At 37.5% G+C, this 19,547-nt stretch overlaps 1 protein-coding gene across 1 annotated transcript in view; it reads left to right on the top strand.

The window, feature by feature from the left end:
• The window catches only part of POLA1 (DNA polymerase alpha 1, catalytic subunit), a 329,016-nt gene that overhangs the window by 177,144 nt on the left and 132,325 nt on the right, over positions 1-19,547 (top strand). The window contains exon 34 of the mRNA XM_065423293.1: positions 1,190-1,321. Coding sequence (XP_065279365.1) covers positions 1,190-1,321 — 132 coding nt within the window. The remainder of the gene's footprint in view (positions 1-1,189; positions 1,322-19,547) is intronic.

The following is a 19,547-nucleotide window of genomic DNA, read 5'->3' as shown; positions in this document are numbered from 1 at the left end:
TTGAAATAGGGCCAGGTATTTAACTCTGCTGCGATGTTATGCATGGACTAGTCATTGGCAAATTAGCAGGCTGCAGAGTAGTGAAAACCTTGAAAGTTAAAGCAAATATATCCTTTATCTAAATTAAAAGTAATTATTTTAAGTTAATTTGGACAAACAGCAGATGTTTCGCATTTTTTGAATCAAAACAAAGCAGTCATTGGAAGCAAGCAAGAGGAAAGGACAGACACAGATCAGCAATGCTTTGTAAATCCTTGACTTTTGCTTCATTACAGCTGTAAATACGATAGTTAATTGCATGGAGGCTTGACGACTTGCAGATGGGCTAACTGTAGAAGAGCTTATGTCAAGCTCTAAAATCTCTTCCACCTGGAATTGCTTAGTGTTGTGGGTGAGGTTTTAGCCAGATCGGATCAGAAAAACATGGATTTTAAATATTAACAGAAAAAAAATCCCTCACAAACTTACAATCATACAGCCATGTAGGGTGTTCCTTTACAATGAGAATTTCACTAACTTAATTTTAGCTATTTACAACAACCTTTAGGATCTGAAAACTCAATTTCACGTGTGTGAAGATATGCAAAATGTTCCAGTTGACAATTTAATGTACAGTCTCTGATTTTAGTGGATGACATGGTATAAACCTTTAATATTATCCTTTGTACTTTTCAAAATTATTAAATGAGCCTGAAACAAAAAAGATAGCTTAATGATGTACACTCTTGTAGCACATCTTCACATTTGATGCTTATAGGAATGATTCCAAGACTACGATCAATAGTCTTGAGAAGGATGTTGGTGTCCTTGATAAAAGTGATAAGCCTGTCTTTTTCAGGAGAATTGATTTTACTATAGATTTCACTAGTTTATTTTTATTCAACATCATTAGTTGAATGATAAAGTCTGAAACAAGTGATGTTAAGTTCCCCAAATGACCTTTGTTTAAGAGAAGAGTGAAAAGACTGTACATCCTAGTGGAGAAGAGTCTTTAGGGATGGAGAAGCCAATTGTCATGGGGTAGGAGGAAGGAAGACCTCTGTCGGGGATTAAATTGAAGAAGGCTTTTACAATATTTTGTCTCTTTTTGCATTGCTAGCGTATGTTTGTGTATATACTGTATACACACTCTCGTGTGATAACTTTATAGTGGTTTTGTGATTGTTTTCAACATTATTTTAATCTGCAGGGAAAGCTTATGGAACCCAGCTTGCAACAATGCAGTAAGAAAGAATGTGATGAGTCCCCTTTCAACTATATGATTCAAATGAACAACAAACTACTCTTGGATATTAGACGTTACTTAAAAAGCTACTATAATGTAAGTATCCAAAAAGTATTCTTTACAATGTTAAATTAATCATCAGTTCTCTAATGGGTACTCAGTTTTTCTTGGGGGTGACAGAGTATTCATTTTGTGCAATACTGGTTACTGTGCTTTATAATAGCTACAAAAAACTCCCCCTCCCCCCCATAACTAATGTGATTTTTATTCTCATTAAAATAGATTGATGGATGTTAAATCCCAATTTAAAATACTTCTCGTTTCTAAAATAAATTTTAACATTCCCCAGTCTAGAGGATATGATAGATAAGAACATCTTACATTTTTGCATATAAGTTATTGGCCATGTTACATATAGAGTAGATCTTTGTATTTTAAGTTTATTTTTTGAAGAAAAGGTGACTGTAATGCATTGAGAAAAATCTATGAAGGTAGGGATTTGAGCATGCAAATACCAACTTTTCTTTTAAACTAAATCTGGTTCAAGATGCATTATTTAATGAACAGTCCATTAATTTGAGAAAAGAGGCCTTGTCCACTAATAATGTTCTGAAGGATGACAGAGATAACTTCTTACTAGCTCTGTGGGTTATGAAGGTTTCTTTCTGGCCACTTTGGTACAATTTTTTTTAATCAAACATGTTGAAACCAGACACAAGCATAAAGGTTTTGGCATTTTTGGCATTATACAGCCTCTTCCAAGCAGCATGAAAGAAGGCTGTTTAATAGCAAAATGTTACTGTCTATTCTTGATATATCCATTTGTGGTTCAAAAATGTAAATAAAAGATATTGTATGGACTAAAGTGCTCCATGGCTTTTATAAACTGGACACAACCACTTCTTAGGTATCAAAGTATTCAGATGTCATGGGACTAATTGAGTCACTTTTATAGTGTACAGACAAACTTAATATGAACTTAAGTATGACTCTCTATATACAATGAAAATGTGTATCTACTGAAATGAGTTCATTTTCTTTTTTAGTTGCAACATAAATCATAACTAGATCCTGGGGCAGGTTTATGGTGAGATGGGTTGGGAATGTTTTTGTGAAATGGTAAAGGATATTTGATTCATAATAGTCAATGTGGGAGCTTCAGATGCTCAGCGCTTCTGAAAATAAGGCCTTAGGTGTATAAAGCTGAGTAACCAAAATTACTTTGTTTTTGAAAATTTAGTCTTTTGAATGGCTTACCAAATTGATGGTTCCTTTGGTTGAATATTACAAAACGTTTGCAGGGAAGTACAGTAGTAATATTTTTTTCTAATAGCTCCAGTTTATGCTTATGTTCTAATAGCTCTCACTTGTGTACTGTTTTTTCTTCTGTATTAATTCTTAACACATTATTAAGTAAATGTTTCCATACTTATCACATTGCCAGTGGGGGAAAAAAAACAACTCAATTCCTTTAAGAAATTCTTAAAAAAAAAAAAATCTCAATTCCTTTATATTTTTTTGTAGTATTTGACGGCCCTATTTTCAGAGAGCCAAACAGTTCTTTGCCATGTTTAAATTTAAATTTAGTCACTTAATTACAAGTGCGAATAAGTTGCTCCTTCATATGAAAGTTGAAGGCATTGGCAGCTGGTTTGAATAGGCAACACCATACCGAACGTATGGGTTTGAGACCTCATATTTAACCTTCATTTAACCTTAACCTAGCAGAAGCTTCCTTTCAAAGTTCATCTGTTTCCAAAATGGACATAATTGTAGTTACGTAATGAAATTTGTTTTATTAAGGCAATATATCAAGGCATGTAGCTTTAGTATAAAAGTTGCTTACCTGCTACACTTTTCTAGATTTGATGCATTTAAATTATTATAATTATTTAACAAGTGCTAAGCTCATTTCGAGCACTTAATGTGCTAGAAAACATTACATGCACAGAATGTACAATACTGAGCACATTGAAAGAGACAAATTGCGTTCATGTTAAGGGGAAAGAGTTAGTATTGCACTATGCTCTGTCCATATCAATAACGTCTTGCTATAGGTTTGTTCCACATCATTATGGAATCAAGTTATAAATCAAAATGCAAAGTGCCATTGTTTGAATGCTGCCAAACGATTAGAAAGGTTCATTACATTCTAACTTTTTAAATATCCTTTTCCATGGTCCATAGAAATTGTGATTGAACATAACTAATGAGCTCCTTCATGTGGAAGTTATAGCAGTGTAACAGGGAGTTCCCTGAACTTTTTGATACATTTTAATAGGAATATATTGAGAATTGAGCTTTAGACCAGTTGATCAAATTATTTGTACAGCATTTTGAAGGTAAAAAAGCTGTGTAAATGCCAAGTATCATTATTAGTCTCCAGAAGATTGAGATTACTGTGCTGCCAGAGCTTATTTCCAAATAAATAGTATTTGTAGTTTGTAAAAAGGAGATTTCTTTGAGTTGGACAGGAAACCTTTATTGTATCCCAGTAATAATTAAAGAGGCAGGTGCTCTGTGAGCTTCATTTTATCTCTTTTATCCAGTATTTCTAATAGCTGTGTAACAGTTGGAGTTGAAAATTTTCAAATGAGATGTTTGGGCTAAGGGAAATATATAATCTTATAAACTATAATGACATACATTCTGAGCAAAACTTTGGATGAAACTTTGAGACTTGGGTGTAGCAGATTGTTGTTGGAATGGCTGCGCCCTTCAGCTGTGGAGGAAGAGAGGTAAAAATTTAATATAGAAAAACAAATTTTTAGTTCACACTTGTATGGCAGATATTACCATTGTTTCTATAGGGATAAAATTGTACCTAAAACAGAAATGTATCTATATGAAAATGTAAAGGCTTTGTTTTAACCTTGAAAATATAGTAAACTACATTTTATGAAGGTAACAGTGCCTAGGTTCTGATGATTTCTTAACGCCTGTTCCAAAGCCCATTTAAATCAATGGGAGTCTTTCCATTGAGTTCAGTGGGCTTTGAATCAGGCCCTTAAGGATTTCAGACCACTCCTCCTTCATTCCTTATTCTATTTAAGTGCCTTAAAAAGTCCAGCCTTGTAAATTTATCATGAAAATTTATCAGCTTAGGTATAAAATCTGTTTGTCATGGTGCTGATAAAAATCGAACGATATTTTACTTGTAAAAGACAAAACAAAAAGCACCCCAAATAAATACACCATGCAAGTGGGCAAGTAGAACTGTGCAAGCCTGCTATAATTCCTACTGTTTTAACACATGCATTCACCTTTTAGTAAAATACATTTCTTTGTTGCTAAAACCAGCCCGGTTCCATTTGAACACTGAAATATTGTTTAGCTACCACAAACAGCATTTAGCATTATTCCAGTAGTTAATTCCTTAATATTAAATAACATACACCAGCCTTGATCTTAATTATTCATTTGTAACTGCAAATATATTAAGCCAAGATGACATCCAAAGATTTTAGTTTCTTTCCAGAGCTGCATTATTCTTTTGAAAGATTGATCTCAGTTTTTTAAATTCTGCTGCAGAAAAAGCAAATAGAGAGAAAGAAACAGCTAATCTAAATTGGGAAATGAAGAGGGCTTTTTTAAGCATGAAAATTTCATCATCTTGTCAGCTGGCAGAATGCCTGCTGTGTGGATTCACAAAGGCTAAGAATTACACTTTCATGAAATTTTCCTCACTAACTGCCCTGGTTAATTTGAAAGATAACCCACCGTTTTAATTCATTCCTCAATTGGGCGGTGCAGGTTTTATTTTTGATCTGACAAAGCATTTGTGTTAATCGTTTTGGCCCTCTACTAGACACTCTTGGGATTGTGCTTTTACAATAAACGTGTCTGTGATAGCTCTTTAGTCTATTATACTTACAATAGATCCATAGAACTGGTAATTAATTCTGTACTGCTTTGGAAAAGGGAAGAATAGGTGTAGCTCTGTCAAGTGCTGCTGGGAAGTTTGTTTAGCTGCTTCATTTTTGAAGTGTTACCCTCAGCCATCAATGAAACATCCATGCTGGAGAGAGGCTAGGACCGAAATCCATGACCATAAATGAGTAAACAAACCCAACTTTTACCTTGAAGAGTGGAGTCACTTAATTTATGGTATTTGCATCTAATTCTTATGTTGAAAAAGTATAACAGAAACTTCCCGTTTAAATATTTGTCTATAATGTGGAATAAAGGTTAGCTATTCTATTGCACATCCCAATCCATAGCCATAAGAAAATTGCAGAATCTAATACTTAGCACCCCTAAATACGTTCCTCATATTTCCTTTGGTTATTAAGAGAAGAAATGGATTACCAATTTAATATCCACAAATTGAAGCTAAAAACAGAGTACATTACACGTGCGATCTGACTGATAGCAAAGTTCACCTTGCATTGAGTGGGTTGTTGATGAAGAACTATTATCACACAATCACAATATTCTTTTACCTGTTCATTTAATGTACACCTGTGGTGCATCAGCAGCTTGTTTGTAGTTAAGGGATACATTTCAATATAAGGAAGTCTCAAGTTTATTTGCTGTTAGTTCACAGTTACTAACACTGTAAAACCTGACTTATGCATCTTTGTTTCATGTACAGTATTTATTTAAAAAAATGCAACTAGCCTTAAAATAAGGTGTAACAAAATGCCTTTATTTCATGGCCCTTGTCCACTGAGCCACTGTACCCCACAGATGGAAGTGAGTTTGAAGGCTATTGAACACTGCTAAATAACTTTGTGCTGTTCTGCTGTGAAAATTCAGTGTTCAATAGCCCTCAAAATTTCTCATTTCTTACCTGTGGTGGGGTGGTCTGCTGCTGGCACATTAGGTCTCAGTATAAAGCATATGGGTACCCTACTTGAAGCTCTCTTGAATTATTTTAGTTTTTGTGTATATCTTGGTTTTTGCATTAATATTTAGCACATTTAGAAAGGTGAACTTTTTAAAACCCAACGCCATTATAAGAAGTTATAAAAAAGCATGTAAATATTGAGATTTCAATACATGTCCACATAACAGTACAAAGATAACAGGTCTGGTTCTGAACCTGTTTATCTCCCACACTGCAATCAAATGCATTGCCAACAAGCTACAGGTGGACACCACATGAACAGGTAAACTTATGATTGTAAGGAATGTGATGACTGTTCTGTAATCATGTTCTCCCAAGATTAATCTGTTGTAAGTTTTTTGGTACTAGTAACTTTAGGGTGTTTAAGCATTTGATAATGAGTAAATAAGATCAAAACACAGGAGAAATTAAGAGATCATTTGAGGAAGGGGTTAGTCAATTATGACAAGAAGCTGCTATCCATGAGTATTGACTATTATGGGAAATACATTATCTACTATATATACATGGATTTGTGAGGCTTTTGCAGATTTGGAATTACATCATTGTAGTCTCACTTTATGAATCAAACACGATGGTGATGTTTCCATAATAGGGGAAGCTTCCAAGTGAAGGCAGAGCTGAAAACAATTGCAGTGCAAAGGAAAGGTAAAAGACTAATGTGGTTCTGTTAGTGGTTCCAAAGGGCCTAAGAATGAATGAAAAGAAAATCCCATCAAATTCTCAAGATTTTCTTTGGTTTTTAGTTGGTTTGCCCAATAGCATCTCCTCTGTCTTTTTCTTCGTTGAGACTGACACCTAAATTTCAACCAGAACCCTATTTTGGCTAACCACCAGGAAATAGGAGATTTACTGTTCAATGAGGAAACAATAATCAATATACCGATTAAGATTTTTTTTGGCTACAATGCAGTCTTCCCTAGAAGCTCATATGTACACTGGACTGGAGATAGGATGAGATCCTTTGGGAAACCATATGCAAGGGCTTTTTGGAATGATAAGCAGTTATTCATCACAGACTTCATTGTGTATTAGCTAGAATTGGTTAATCACTACTGTAACTTCTCTGTAATCTGCACCATGAAGGGAAGGTTTGAGACCTCTATCGTCAAGATTACTTTTTTTAGCACAGTGTTTCAAGGTGATGGTCAATCAAGGCAACTTCACAAAAGGCGCCAGCATTTTTCTTATCAGTAATGGGCTGACACTCTTTTTATTGGCTTTTAGTAGTCCCAATGGGTAGGAGCCCAGCTCACTAATCATAGAATCATAGAATACCAGGGTTGGAAGGGACCTCAGGAGGTCATCTAATCCAACTCCCTGCTCAAAGCAGGACCCAATCCCCTGACATATTTTTGCCCCAGATCCCTAAATGGTTCCCTCAAGGATTGAAGTCACAACCCTGGGTTTAGCAGGCCAATGCTCAAAACCACTGAGCTATCCCTTGAAGCTTGCCCAATGCACTCAGAACCTCAGTCATTGAGATTGGGTGAAATTCAGCTAGAAAATAGGGTATGTTTATCCTTTTCTACCTGCACTGTGTAAGAATGTGCATAATTTTAACTGGGCCGTTATTGACCCACTGTTCCAATGACTGGACTGAATTGTCTTTCCGAGTGTTATGGAAACAGTGAAGTCCACTTCTGAGTGCATACTATTGAAACTAGTCCATTAACAGAAACAGTGACATGCCTTGGCCGCAGCCTGGAGGTCATGATAACTATGACAAAGTGGTGCAGGTGCTATAAGAGAGGACAATCATAGTCTCATTCTAGACTTGACTGTTTCCAAGGCAATTTCAATAGCCAACCCGGAACCGCTACTGGAATTCAGATTTTCATATTCATGTAATTCTCTTTTTTAGCAGTAATTGTTGAAATATGTATTTACATTTGTCTAGGCTTAGGCTTTTTGCTATACGCCATTCAAATTTTTACTGTAATTTTGGATAGAAAAGGACCTCTAATGTGTAAAACACTTGAGATATGACAAGGAATATGAGTCCAGTAATTACTTAAATTTGGGTATGTCTAAAATTTATGAAACACAGTTGCCAATTCTAACTGTAATTTTGATATACTTGCACCTCTGATTCAAAGCAAATAATGCTCTTTACAGTGAATTATCAAACAATCATATACATCTATGTTACTAACTGAAGCTCTTACTTTTGGAGGCCATTTTAACCATCTTCCTGGAAGATCATCCAAAATGTAGTCCATTGACCTTGAACTTCTTACCTTGCATATGTGAGAAGAAACAAAAAGTCTCTACAGTAGAAGAGGTCACACTTCCACCAGACGTGACTTCCCTTCCCACCTTGCCTTGCTCAGTGTCCTGCTTCCATAGAGGCAACAGGCAGCTGGAGACTCTTGTCCTCAGAATGACATTTTTGTCAATATTTGTTGTCTTTACCAAAATGTTTTCTTACAAGTGACTGGCAGTATAGAATCCTTTGGTTTGACACTACTTTTAGAAAGCTATGGGATGTTTTTGAAAGTTGGTATTGGTATTGGAGAGATTGAGGGTCTGTCTTAGTATGCATGGTCTCTTTTCAGCCACAGCAGCCAAAATAGCAGATAAGTCTCTTAATACCGTTGGTAAGGCCTCGTCACTGCCAGACCTAGTGTTCCTTCCTCAAAGGCCTCAGGAGGTGAAGGAACAAACAATAACATTAACGGCTAATACAGCTCCTGCACAGGGAAAACAGTCTAACCTTCACATTCCTGAACAAGATAAGAAGCCACCTATAGCTGTTACTATCATCAGAAACATAAGTGTCTGTACCTGAGGTTTACTGGCATTAATCAAGAATCAGTCCTCAGTCAGAGGTATTAATTCCCAAAAAGATGTTTATAGTTTTTACCAGCTTTTTTTTGTGGGGGGAGGAAAGAAACAGGTATTTTGTACCAAGAATCCTTTTCCTTGAACATTTTGGTTTATTCCTCTTTTAGTGTCCCCTTGCTTCAAGAAATGTTTCCATTTCAGTGAATCCTTGGAAGTCTCTAGACAGTAGAAAAAAGCAGCTAATGGAAACAAAAAAGTCTCTATCATCCAAGTATTCCACAATTCATCATTTTCTGGAGAAGAAGAAAGGGATTAAATAATGCAGATTAGCATTCTAATTTGTAAAGTTTCCACTGCTCTCTGTTCCTTCTAAGAGTCCAGAAAATGTATTAGCCCAAACTTCATTGGACATATATTCCTCTAATTCTTTCCTTTTCCCAAAAGAAAAAAGGGGAAAAATCAGATATAAAGATATATTATCTATTTATCCAAGAAGGAAAGTGAAATATCTTCTTCACAATTATAAGAATCAGTCAAAGAAACCACAGATGCATTGGTTTTTCCTGCTTTTAGAAAAATACAGTAGCATCTTTGAATCTTCAGAGGAAGGAAGCAGAACCCTCAAACAAAACATTTTTTCCCCCTCCCCTCTTTCTTAATCTGTCCCAGAAACTATTGATTTCTGGAATAGATTCAACATAAGATGTCCCTTGCAAAATAGAGACACTGTCTTAACAGTTTACAAAATTATGTAAAATTTAGTGAAGCTGAAATATGCTAAAGTTCACACACCTGTCAAAGTAGTCTTTTTGTTAGCAAAAGACAGTAATTCCTTCTGATGGTGGCCTTTTTCCTGAGGATCCTTGGTGCAGAATGATTTGTTGTTTCCTTAGGGAGGAGGTTCTTGGAGTTCTCTGCTGCATCTATCCTACTTTTATGTCTTTTACATGTTCTGTTTTTGTTATATCTGTGCTGTATGCAGATCTATTTACATTTTATGGTAAAAGTTAAAACTGTCCACCAAGAAAATATCTCTGGTCACTTATTACTGACACCTTCCTAAATGCTATAATTTTCAACAAGATACTTTTCCTCTAATGAAATGACCAGCATGTGCCTGTGGAGAAGCAATTGCCATATCAGATGGATCTCAGCAGCTGCAAGGTTTGCAGTGGTTCAGTGAGGCCCTCAAAAATGAGGTAGCAGAAAATGCAAGAAAAGAAAAGCATATTATTAAATTAAAGAGTTCCTTTTGTCAATTTAATTCTGGACACTTTAGAAGAACACCACTTTATCGGTACAACAAATACAGATTTTGGTCCAAACCACTTAGGGAAAGTAGAGGTTAAGGACCAAGCAAACACGGAGCAAACAGACCAATTGCATGACTCCAAACACTAAATGCACCTCCTGAGAAGGCAGTATTCTTGACCCAATCTCAGAAAATGAGCTGTCACAGTAGCTTCCAGGGGCTATGTAGTAATGTTTACCAAAATTCCTTCTCTATCCTTTGTACCATCTTCGGTGATCAGGAACCTGGAACAGGTAGCTCTTATGGTGCAGGCAATTCATAAACTCCTGTCCGTTGGTGCAGCAAAGGCAGCCACTGCTGAGTTACACACTTCTCAGGCATTACACATATTTGTTCTGTAATGGCCCGTTGAGATCAAATCACTGCTGGGCTTCAAATGCCTCAGCAGGTCCATAGGGAAGCCTTCCTTTAGGAGGGAGACATTGCTCTGAATTTTAGCAGTCATGGACTTAAAGAATTTTGAGACATTATTTCAACTTAACCAGTTCCTTTCTTCGTGCCTTTGTTTGCTTCTTTTACAATAGGTTTTCTTCACTCTGTTTTCAGGGCTATCACTCTACCTAACACTGCCAAGGCAGAATTCTATCTTTTGACATCACTGAATATGTAAATCAGGTCCTTTTACTAGTGACTGTAGGGCATCTATCTTTCTCCATATGTGAATGACATTCTGATAAAGGTCCAGACAAGAGAAGAGGTAAATATAAACATCCAGGTAGTCATGGAAACCCTACAGTCCCATAGATTTGTTTAAATTTAGGGAAAACAAGTCTAATACCCAGTATAGTTTTAGATCATCCAGGAGTAAACAAAAGAGAGACTCTTCCAGCAAGAGTATTCCTATCTGAAGAAAGGAGCAGGGAAGCTGTACTCTGATATACATCCACTATTGAGCAGTAAGCATCCAGCTGCAAGCCTCTCTTCCATGGGTTCTGGGCATAATACTGTCCTTGATAGTTACTACAGTTGGGAATGTTTCAAGAATGACCTCTCCATTTGTGTAATTGTGTTTTGCACAGAAATTGAGATCACAATCAAAAAGAAACCTCACAATCTTCCCCTGTCCCACAAAGTGACAACATTTTTTGTTTGGTGGACGTACTCAAATTAGATCATAAGAGAGTCTCCTTAAGAAGAGATGTGCAGTGATGCAGGATCGAGTAAACCTAGACCATCCCTGATAGGTGTTTGTCTAACCTGTTTTTAAACACTGCCGATGATTGGGATTCCACAACCTCCATTGGAAGCCTACGCCAGAGCTTAACTATGCTTATAGTTAGAAAGTCTTTCCTAATATCTAACCTAAATCTTCCTCACTGCAGATTAAGCCCCTTGCTTCTTGTCCTACCTTCAGTGGATATGAAGAATAATTGATCACAGTCCTTTTTATAACAGCCTTTATCATGTTTGGAGACAGTTATCAGGTTCCACTCTCAGTTGTCTTTTCTGAAAACTAAACATGCACAGTTTTTTCAATTTTTCCTCATAGATAGGTTTTCTAAACTGATTATCATTCCTGTTACTCTCCCCTGCACTCCCTCCAATTTCTCCACATCTTTCCTAAAGTGTGGTGCCCACAATTGGATACAGTAGTTCAGTTGAGGCATCACCATGCTAAATAGAATGGGACAATTACTTCCCATGTCTTGACACTCTAGTTAATACACACCAGAACATTAGCCTTTTTTACAACTACATCACTCTGTTGACTCATTCAATTTGTTATCTGCTAGTGTACCCCAGATCCTTTTCAGCAATACTACCACTTGGCCGGTTATTCCCCATTTTGTAGTTTGCACTGATTTTTCCTTCCTAAATGAAGTACTTTGCACTTGTCTTTAGTGAAATTCATCTTGTTAAATTGAGACCAATTTTCCAATTTTTCCTGGTGGTTTTGAATTCTAATCCTGCTCTCCAAAGTGCTTGCAACCCCTCCCAACTTTGTATCATCTGCATATTTTATAAGCATACCCTCCACTCCATTATCCATGTTATTAATGAAAATAATGAATAGCACTGACCCCTGTGGGACTCCACTAGATACATCCTCCCAGTTTGTCAGTGAAGCATTGATGATTACTCTTTAAAGTACAGTCTTTCAACCAGTTTTGCACCCCCTTATAGTAATTTCATCTAGACCATGTCTGTAGTTCTCTTATGAGAATGTCATGTGGGACTCAACTCAAAATATATCACATCTGTTGCTTCCCCGTATCCACTAGGACAATAACAATATCAAAGAAGGAAATTAGGTAGTTTGGCATAATCTTTTTTTTTTCTTGACAAATCCATGCTGGTTATTCCTTATAACCCTGTGTTCCTCTGGGTGATTCCAAATTGGTTGTTAATTTGTTCCAGTATCTTTCCAGGTATCAAAATTGGGCTGTGAGTGATCTATAATTCTCTGGGTGCTATTGGTTCCTCCTTTTTAAAGATAGGAACCATGTTTGCTCTTCTCCAGTCCTCTGGGACCTCACCTATCTACTTGGAATTACTGAAGATAATTGCTAACTGTTCCAAGATTGCTGCAACTAGTTCCTTAAGTACTCTAGGATAAATTTAATCAGGCCATGCTGCTTTGAATACAGCTAACTTATCTAAATAGCCTTTAACCTGTTCTTTCCCTGTTTTGGCTTGTGTTCCTCCCTCCTTATTATCAATATTAATTGCATAGAATATCTGGTCACCATTTACCATTTTAGTGAGGACTGAAGCAAAATAGGCATTAAACTCCTCAACCTTCTGGATGTCATTAGTTATTAGTTCTCCTTCCCTGCTAAGTAGAAGACCTACTCTTTGCTTCATCTTTCTCTTGTTTCTTATAGCCTTTTATGTCCCTTGCTAGGTGTAACTCATTTTGTGCCTTAGCCTTTCTGATTTTGTCTCCACATGCTTGTGCTGTTGTTTTGTATTCCTCCTTGTGCAATTCGTCCATGTTTCCACTTTTTGTAGGATTCCTTTTTGATTTTCAGGTCATTAAAGGACTCCTGATGGAGCCATATTGGCTTCTTATTGTTCTTCCTATCTTTCCTTCACGTTAGGATAGTTTGCTGTTGTGCCTTTAATATTATCTCTTTGAGAAACTGTCAGCTCTCCTAAACTTCTTTTTTCCCTTAGATTTTCTTCCCATTGGACCTTACCTACCAGCTCTCTGAGTTTGCTAAAGTCTACTTTTATTTAAATCACTTGCAATTATTCTGCTGCTGCTGCTCTCATGTCCCTGTTACAACCAGATCTTATGTTTTGGATATTTCTCCTATTTCTTCTAGAAATGTCACATCTTCCTTCTCTTCCTGATTTGATGGCCTATAGTAGACTTTACCATGACATCACCCCTATTTTTTCCCTCCATTTTATCTTTACCCAGAGACTTTTAACTGGTTTGCCTCTCACCTCCTTCTGGAACTTGGAACAATTGTATATATTCTCGATGTATAATGCAACACCCTTCTCTCTTTTTTTTTCTGCCTGTCCTTCCTGAAAAAGCTTATACCCCTCTATACCAATATTCCAGTCATGAGATGTAGCCACAAAGTCTCTGTGATGCCAGTTAGAACATAAAATAAATTATGACTTAATACTTCCAGTTCTTCCTGTTTAATCCCCCTACTCCTTGCATTTGTGTATAGACAACTAAGATGTTGAGCAGAATCCCCCACTGATTTTCCTCTTGTTGCTTCTATGACCCTGTTGTAATTTTCCAAGTCCCCCCACAACATCTAGCTCTCTGTTAAAGTCACCTTTTGAAAGACTATGGTAATGCCAAAGCAGATTGGCTAAGAAGAAGAAAGGTTAATAAGGATGAATGGCATCTTCATTCTGCAATCTTCCAAAAATAGTAAAAAGGTAAATGTAATATTCTCGTCTGTGTCTTTTTCCTGAGACCGAGAATATTTCAAAAGATTGAATCTAACAAGCTGAGAATAATTTTGGAGGATTATTGAGGAGAATTATTAGTCCAGGAAATCCTGGTACTTCTTGGTAGTAGATTGTGTCTGCCTCTTCCCAGGCGACTCCATTCAGATCTTCTGTCTCAGGGCCTGGAGCTTCACCCCAGTCCCTTGACAGCTTGAGTTTTTGAAAAGAATGCACAAAAAGATTGAAGAAGGTGAATCCAACTACATCTTGCAGCCTTTTAGGAAACCATAAACCACCATTTCATATTCTAGGGTCTCAAGAAGGTTTTGATACTAGTGCTGGCTAAAACACATAGATCCACTGAAATGTAATGTTCCTTGTGTTTTACATTGTCTTCAGGATGATATAGACTTTAATCTGTTAGTTGTCTTCACCTGTTGCTATTTGGAAAAAAATTGATCCTTATCAGAATTCTAGATTTATTTTGGTTCCCACTATGACCAAATTCATCTGAACAGCCAAACTGTTAAATTTTCCAGAAATACCTACGTTTCCTGCATGGAGAGTAAATCTAGTTTTGAAAATCTGAGAAGCCCTAAAGCATCTTTTTTAACAAAACCACTTTCTTTGTAGCAATAACATCTGCAAAGAGCGTCAAACATCAAAGCTTTATCCATGGAAGGCTAGTGTTGTATGATTCACTAGGATAACAAATATTTTGTACAGCACCTGAATTTATTCCTGAAAAGAATGGTCAGTTTATAATCACAAGCGATTATTCTACTTTTTTTCTGTCCTAATCCACAGCAACCCAGAGAAAAACATTGATTTAATTTTGATTTTTGCAGAGCAATTCAATTTTTTAAAACAAGATTGGAAAACAATTAAAGAATGAGTAGTTCAGAATTGAAAAACAAGGAATATTGAACTCTTGGATGGAATCACCCATTTATTCCACCCAGTCAGTAGTGGCCTCCTGGGAGGAAAATGCATCAACAGAAAAGACTTGCAGCACAGTGATATGGTTGACCCTGTTCACCTTGGTGCAGCATTACAAAATAGATAGGCATTCTTCCTCTAATGATTTATTTGGGAGAATGGCCCTGAAAGCTTCAGAAGATGAAGTTTAAATTTAGATAAGAGAGCAACAAAATCTTTTCCCATAATCTGTTTAATTGGGCATTTCTTTTCCCTCCCTGTGCTCTTAATTTGCACTGCTAGTCACACCCCAGCTGTGAAGATTAATAGACATGCACTTGTCCAAGAAAGAAAACTTTGTCATATTTGATTTTATTTCACTGATGAAAATGTGAACAGTAAGCTCATCCCTCCCCTTTTTGGTTTGATGGAAAATTTAATAGCAGAATCCTCAGTTTGGATTATGTGTATTTTTATTCAGGAAAAAAAAGTATAAATTTTCATACATCATGGATACGTCCTTTAGCTCACTTCCCTCATCTGCATGATTTTGAAACATTATAGTTACAAGTTGATATCATTTCCGTATTTTAACATTTTACATTTTGAAGAAATTCTTGGCTTTGGAAGAGGTATCTGAAAGCACAAGGTAGGAAGTGGAGTCAAGTGGAAATGTTTCCTCATCAACTCTGCAGTCTGCCTCTGTTCCTCTGAGAGCAAGGCAACCCAGCTGTGAGGCTTACTGGCCATACTCTTATCAGAGAGAGAGAGAGAAAATTATCAAGGAAGACAAAATTTCCCCTCTCTCAATTCTATCCTTACGTAAATTCAGCCTTCTGAGTTCCCATACGTGAGAGTGTAACTTAATTTCCAAATTACATGATGAAAGCACATCTGTCCCAAAATTAATACCTCTTGAGAATATCATAATTGTATATACTGAAAATAATTAGTATCTGTAATTTGCAAGTCATAAATGTCTAATTTTTAGCGAAGTTGTTTGTTTCCATTTAAGATAAATTCCCAATTTAAGATCCAAGGCAACATTCAAATGTACCTCACAGAGGCCAAAATTGTTCTTTCCTTCTTTTCTTTGTAAATGCTGCAAAGAAACATAGTGATTTATGTTGTATTCTATTGTAGAGAGAACATCCCAACTTTAAAAAATATTCTGTTCATTGGATAGTACCTAACCAGTTTTTTTCCTCACATTGAGACAACTGATGTCAAATTTCTAATAAAACTAGAAACCACCAAACTACCTAGTCTGATTACCAGCTGTAAAATATGAAGATGAATTCTTGTTGTGCTTTTTATCCAAGACAATGAAGATTATCAATTGCCACTTCTTATGAAACATTAGATTCTTTACCTCCATCTGCACAAACAGAGTGGTGGTTAAACACTTCCACTTCATTCATTGCAATTCCAAGCAAAATCACCCCTTCACTCACTCACTCACTTTCTCTCTCTATCATCTCCCTTAGGGACTCTCAATTTCCAGGGCTTCACCCCTGAATGGAGCCATGTACCAAATTCCTTCTCTCCATTTGTTCCTTCTCCATCATAATGGAGCAGTACAAGTGAAGTAAGCTTGAAGTCCCTCTGCAAGGACACCCTCTCAGGATCACCAAAGAAAGTTGCATTATTCTTGCACTCAGCCTTTTGACCCTGGCTTTCCTTAGGGGAAGGAGATCAGAGTCTGGAGGCTTATTGGGCCCTTTGCATCAGAGGCACTCCATCATCAGAAACACCCATGGAGACACCTCTGCAAGAGCAGGTCAGTCCTCTTCAGGTCTTAGGACTCATTGTTATCTGATAAGAATTTGCCACGGGTAAATCCAAAACTTGCCCCCTTCCACTCTGTCTAATCCACTTGTAATGGACTCCCTGAGCTAGCATTAAGAATCAGGGCAGCTAACTAGATATCCAGGTGTTGCTCAAAATGAAGCCCTGAGCAGCATGTAACGATTCAAGCTTAATAAGATGATAGCTGAAAACATGGACAAGCCAAAATGTTTACTACCAATGAGTGAAGTTCAGGAAAGAATAGAAGCCCCTCATCCAAGGGCAGAAGCTCTTTTCATTCCTACCCACATCAGATGTATTGGAAAAGGGACCCTCATTTTTCTAGGGTAAGACATGGATGTGGAACATGAGAAGGAAGCCAAGATCATGCAATAGTCTAATCTTTCATTCTAGTTCATTTGTATAACTGCAAGAGAGTTCTCCAGAAATAGACTTGAGGACAGGATATCCCATTCTCAGACACCTGATTCCAGCTGACTTCAGACACATTGGTACAGGAAGGACTGTATCATGATTTCTCTGGAGCTCCAGACTTCTCTTCCACCTCCTTCATCCTCTTCCTCAATTGTGAAAGCTGATGAGAAACTTCAAACCATCTGGAAAGCATCAAGCACCACCTAGAGTCAGCGGCCATTAGAAATCTATCTTTCAATAGGAAAGGTCTTCAGAACTTTCTTCCATTTCTTCATAAAAAGAAACTGAGGAGGGGTGGGATTTAGGTCATCCCTCAAGAAACTGAACAGGCTGATGAAAAAGATGAAATTCAGAATGGATCTTGTTCCCACTAACTCCAATTTCTCTGGAAGATAACCTAATTCTGTTAGATCTAGCAGAAGTTTATTGGCATATTCCAATTATTCCCTGATACAAAAATCATTGTCAATGAAATGTTACCTTTTGAGTCCCCCAGGATGCTTCAGTAGCCTGGCTAAAGAGTCATTTATACCTTTTATTAGATGAGATGATTACGAAAACATTGCTGCTAGAGACATTACAGGAAGTGGTGTTGCAGATCTTCTCCATGCTTCAAGCATGGTAACGCAATCCTATCTTCACTACCTGGCAGCTGCCCACAGTATTATAGGGTCTCACAACCCTTCATTTGACTGATGGCATCTAATTCTCTGCATAAAGATGAGCTTTCTATTTGTAATCAAGTTGGCAAGGATAGTCTATGAAATGTCAACTCTTGGAGGCTGTCAATCATATTGCATCTTCCATGAGAATGAGATGATTCATGTTCCAGGGTCTTTCATAACCATGATTAACTCTTCCATGCAAACATCACAGGAAATACTTTTTTTTTTTTTTTTTTTTTTTTTTTGTCCAAAACCTTAACACCTGAAGGAAAAAAGCATTGCATGTGCTAGATGTGGTGAAAATCCAGGTTAAAGTCAACTAGTTCAGAAAAACAGCTTGATTTCCTTTCACCTAAATGCTTGTGACTGAAAGTATCTAAATCCTCCTTAGTTAGGTGGGTGAAACGCTTATACCATTAAAGCCTATTTAGTCACAGATAACATTTCCAGAAGGAATTGACACCCTCTCATCATAATCTATGCCGGCTTCTGGGCAGAAAGGGCATCAACAACCAGAGAGGAAGTTTATGAAGTGTTAATGACCGCACTATTAAGCGCTACAGTTTTCACCCTAGGCACTGACTTTTTTATGTTTCCCTGGGGTGTTCCGCCTCAAGGCTCTGCCCCCACTCCACCCCTTCCCTTCTGGCCCCGTCCTCATTCCACCTCTTCCTGCCCTCCCTGTACCCCCTTCCCTGAGGCCCCGCCCTTGCTCTGCCTCTTCCTGCCACCTCTCCTCCCTCCCCATCCCAAGGCCCCACCCTCACTCTGCCTCTTCCCGCTCCAACCCCTCCCTGGAGCCCGCTGCTCTCTGCCCTCCCCCGGCCGTCAAACAGCTGATCGGCAGCTCCCACAAACAGATTATCAGTGATGCCTCCAAACAACTGTAGCTGGTGGGTGCTGAGCACCCACTGTTTTTTTTCCATGGGTGCTTGAGCCCCAAAGCACCCACGGTGTCGGCACCTATGGTTTTCACCTTGATTCCTCAGCAGAAACATTCTTTGTTGGGAAGGTGATCCAAGTGGTACTCCTAAAATAGAGTAATATTAATGTATGGATGGAAAAGGGTAACGCTTCATTCCGTCTTTCTTGTCTTTAGCTCATTGTCAACAGAGCAACACTTATTTACATACCGCTAAGGATCTGGCCTTTGATGTCAATAGACCTCTGTGTTCTTCTCTGAAATATATGGAACCCCAAGAGGAAAGCTAATTCCCTTTTGGGGGCATATCATGTCCGCTTCAGAGGAAAGAAACACAAAAGTTCCATTGCATTACAGAGGCCAATAAATCTCCAAAAACAATACAAGCTCATGTACTAGATTTGCCTTGACATCTTGGGCCGAAAGTCATCAGCTTCTGTGGAAGAAATCTGTGAATCAACCATCTGGATGAACTAGCTTGTCATGTGTTCATCAGTACACTTACAAGCTGGGACTGAGCCCTCGTGATGCAGCCTTGAGGCAGGAATATATTTCATGCCTGGTACCCTTAACCTTTCAAAATTCACTTTATTTTCCTTATATTCCTAGATAATTTCCTTCCTTCTTACCTTTATTATTCTATTTTTCCCCATGTTTGATGATTGGCAAACCTAGATTAGAGTTTCCTGTATTTATCAATTTCTTTCCTTAGAGAAGATATCTGATCCAGCCCCACTTACTGCTGTAGTTCAACACTGGTTGTTTTGTAATTTCCTTTTCTGAAAGCA

The sequence above is a fragment of the Emys orbicularis genome, chromosome 1 (genome assembly GCF_028017835.1).
Source record: "Emys orbicularis isolate rEmyOrb1 chromosome 1, rEmyOrb1.hap1, whole genome shotgun sequence".
NCBI lineage: Eukaryota > Metazoa > Chordata > Testudines > Emydidae > Emys > Emys orbicularis.
Note: the sequence above shows the minus strand (reverse complement) of the source record. Positions and strands in the feature narration are given on the sequence as shown.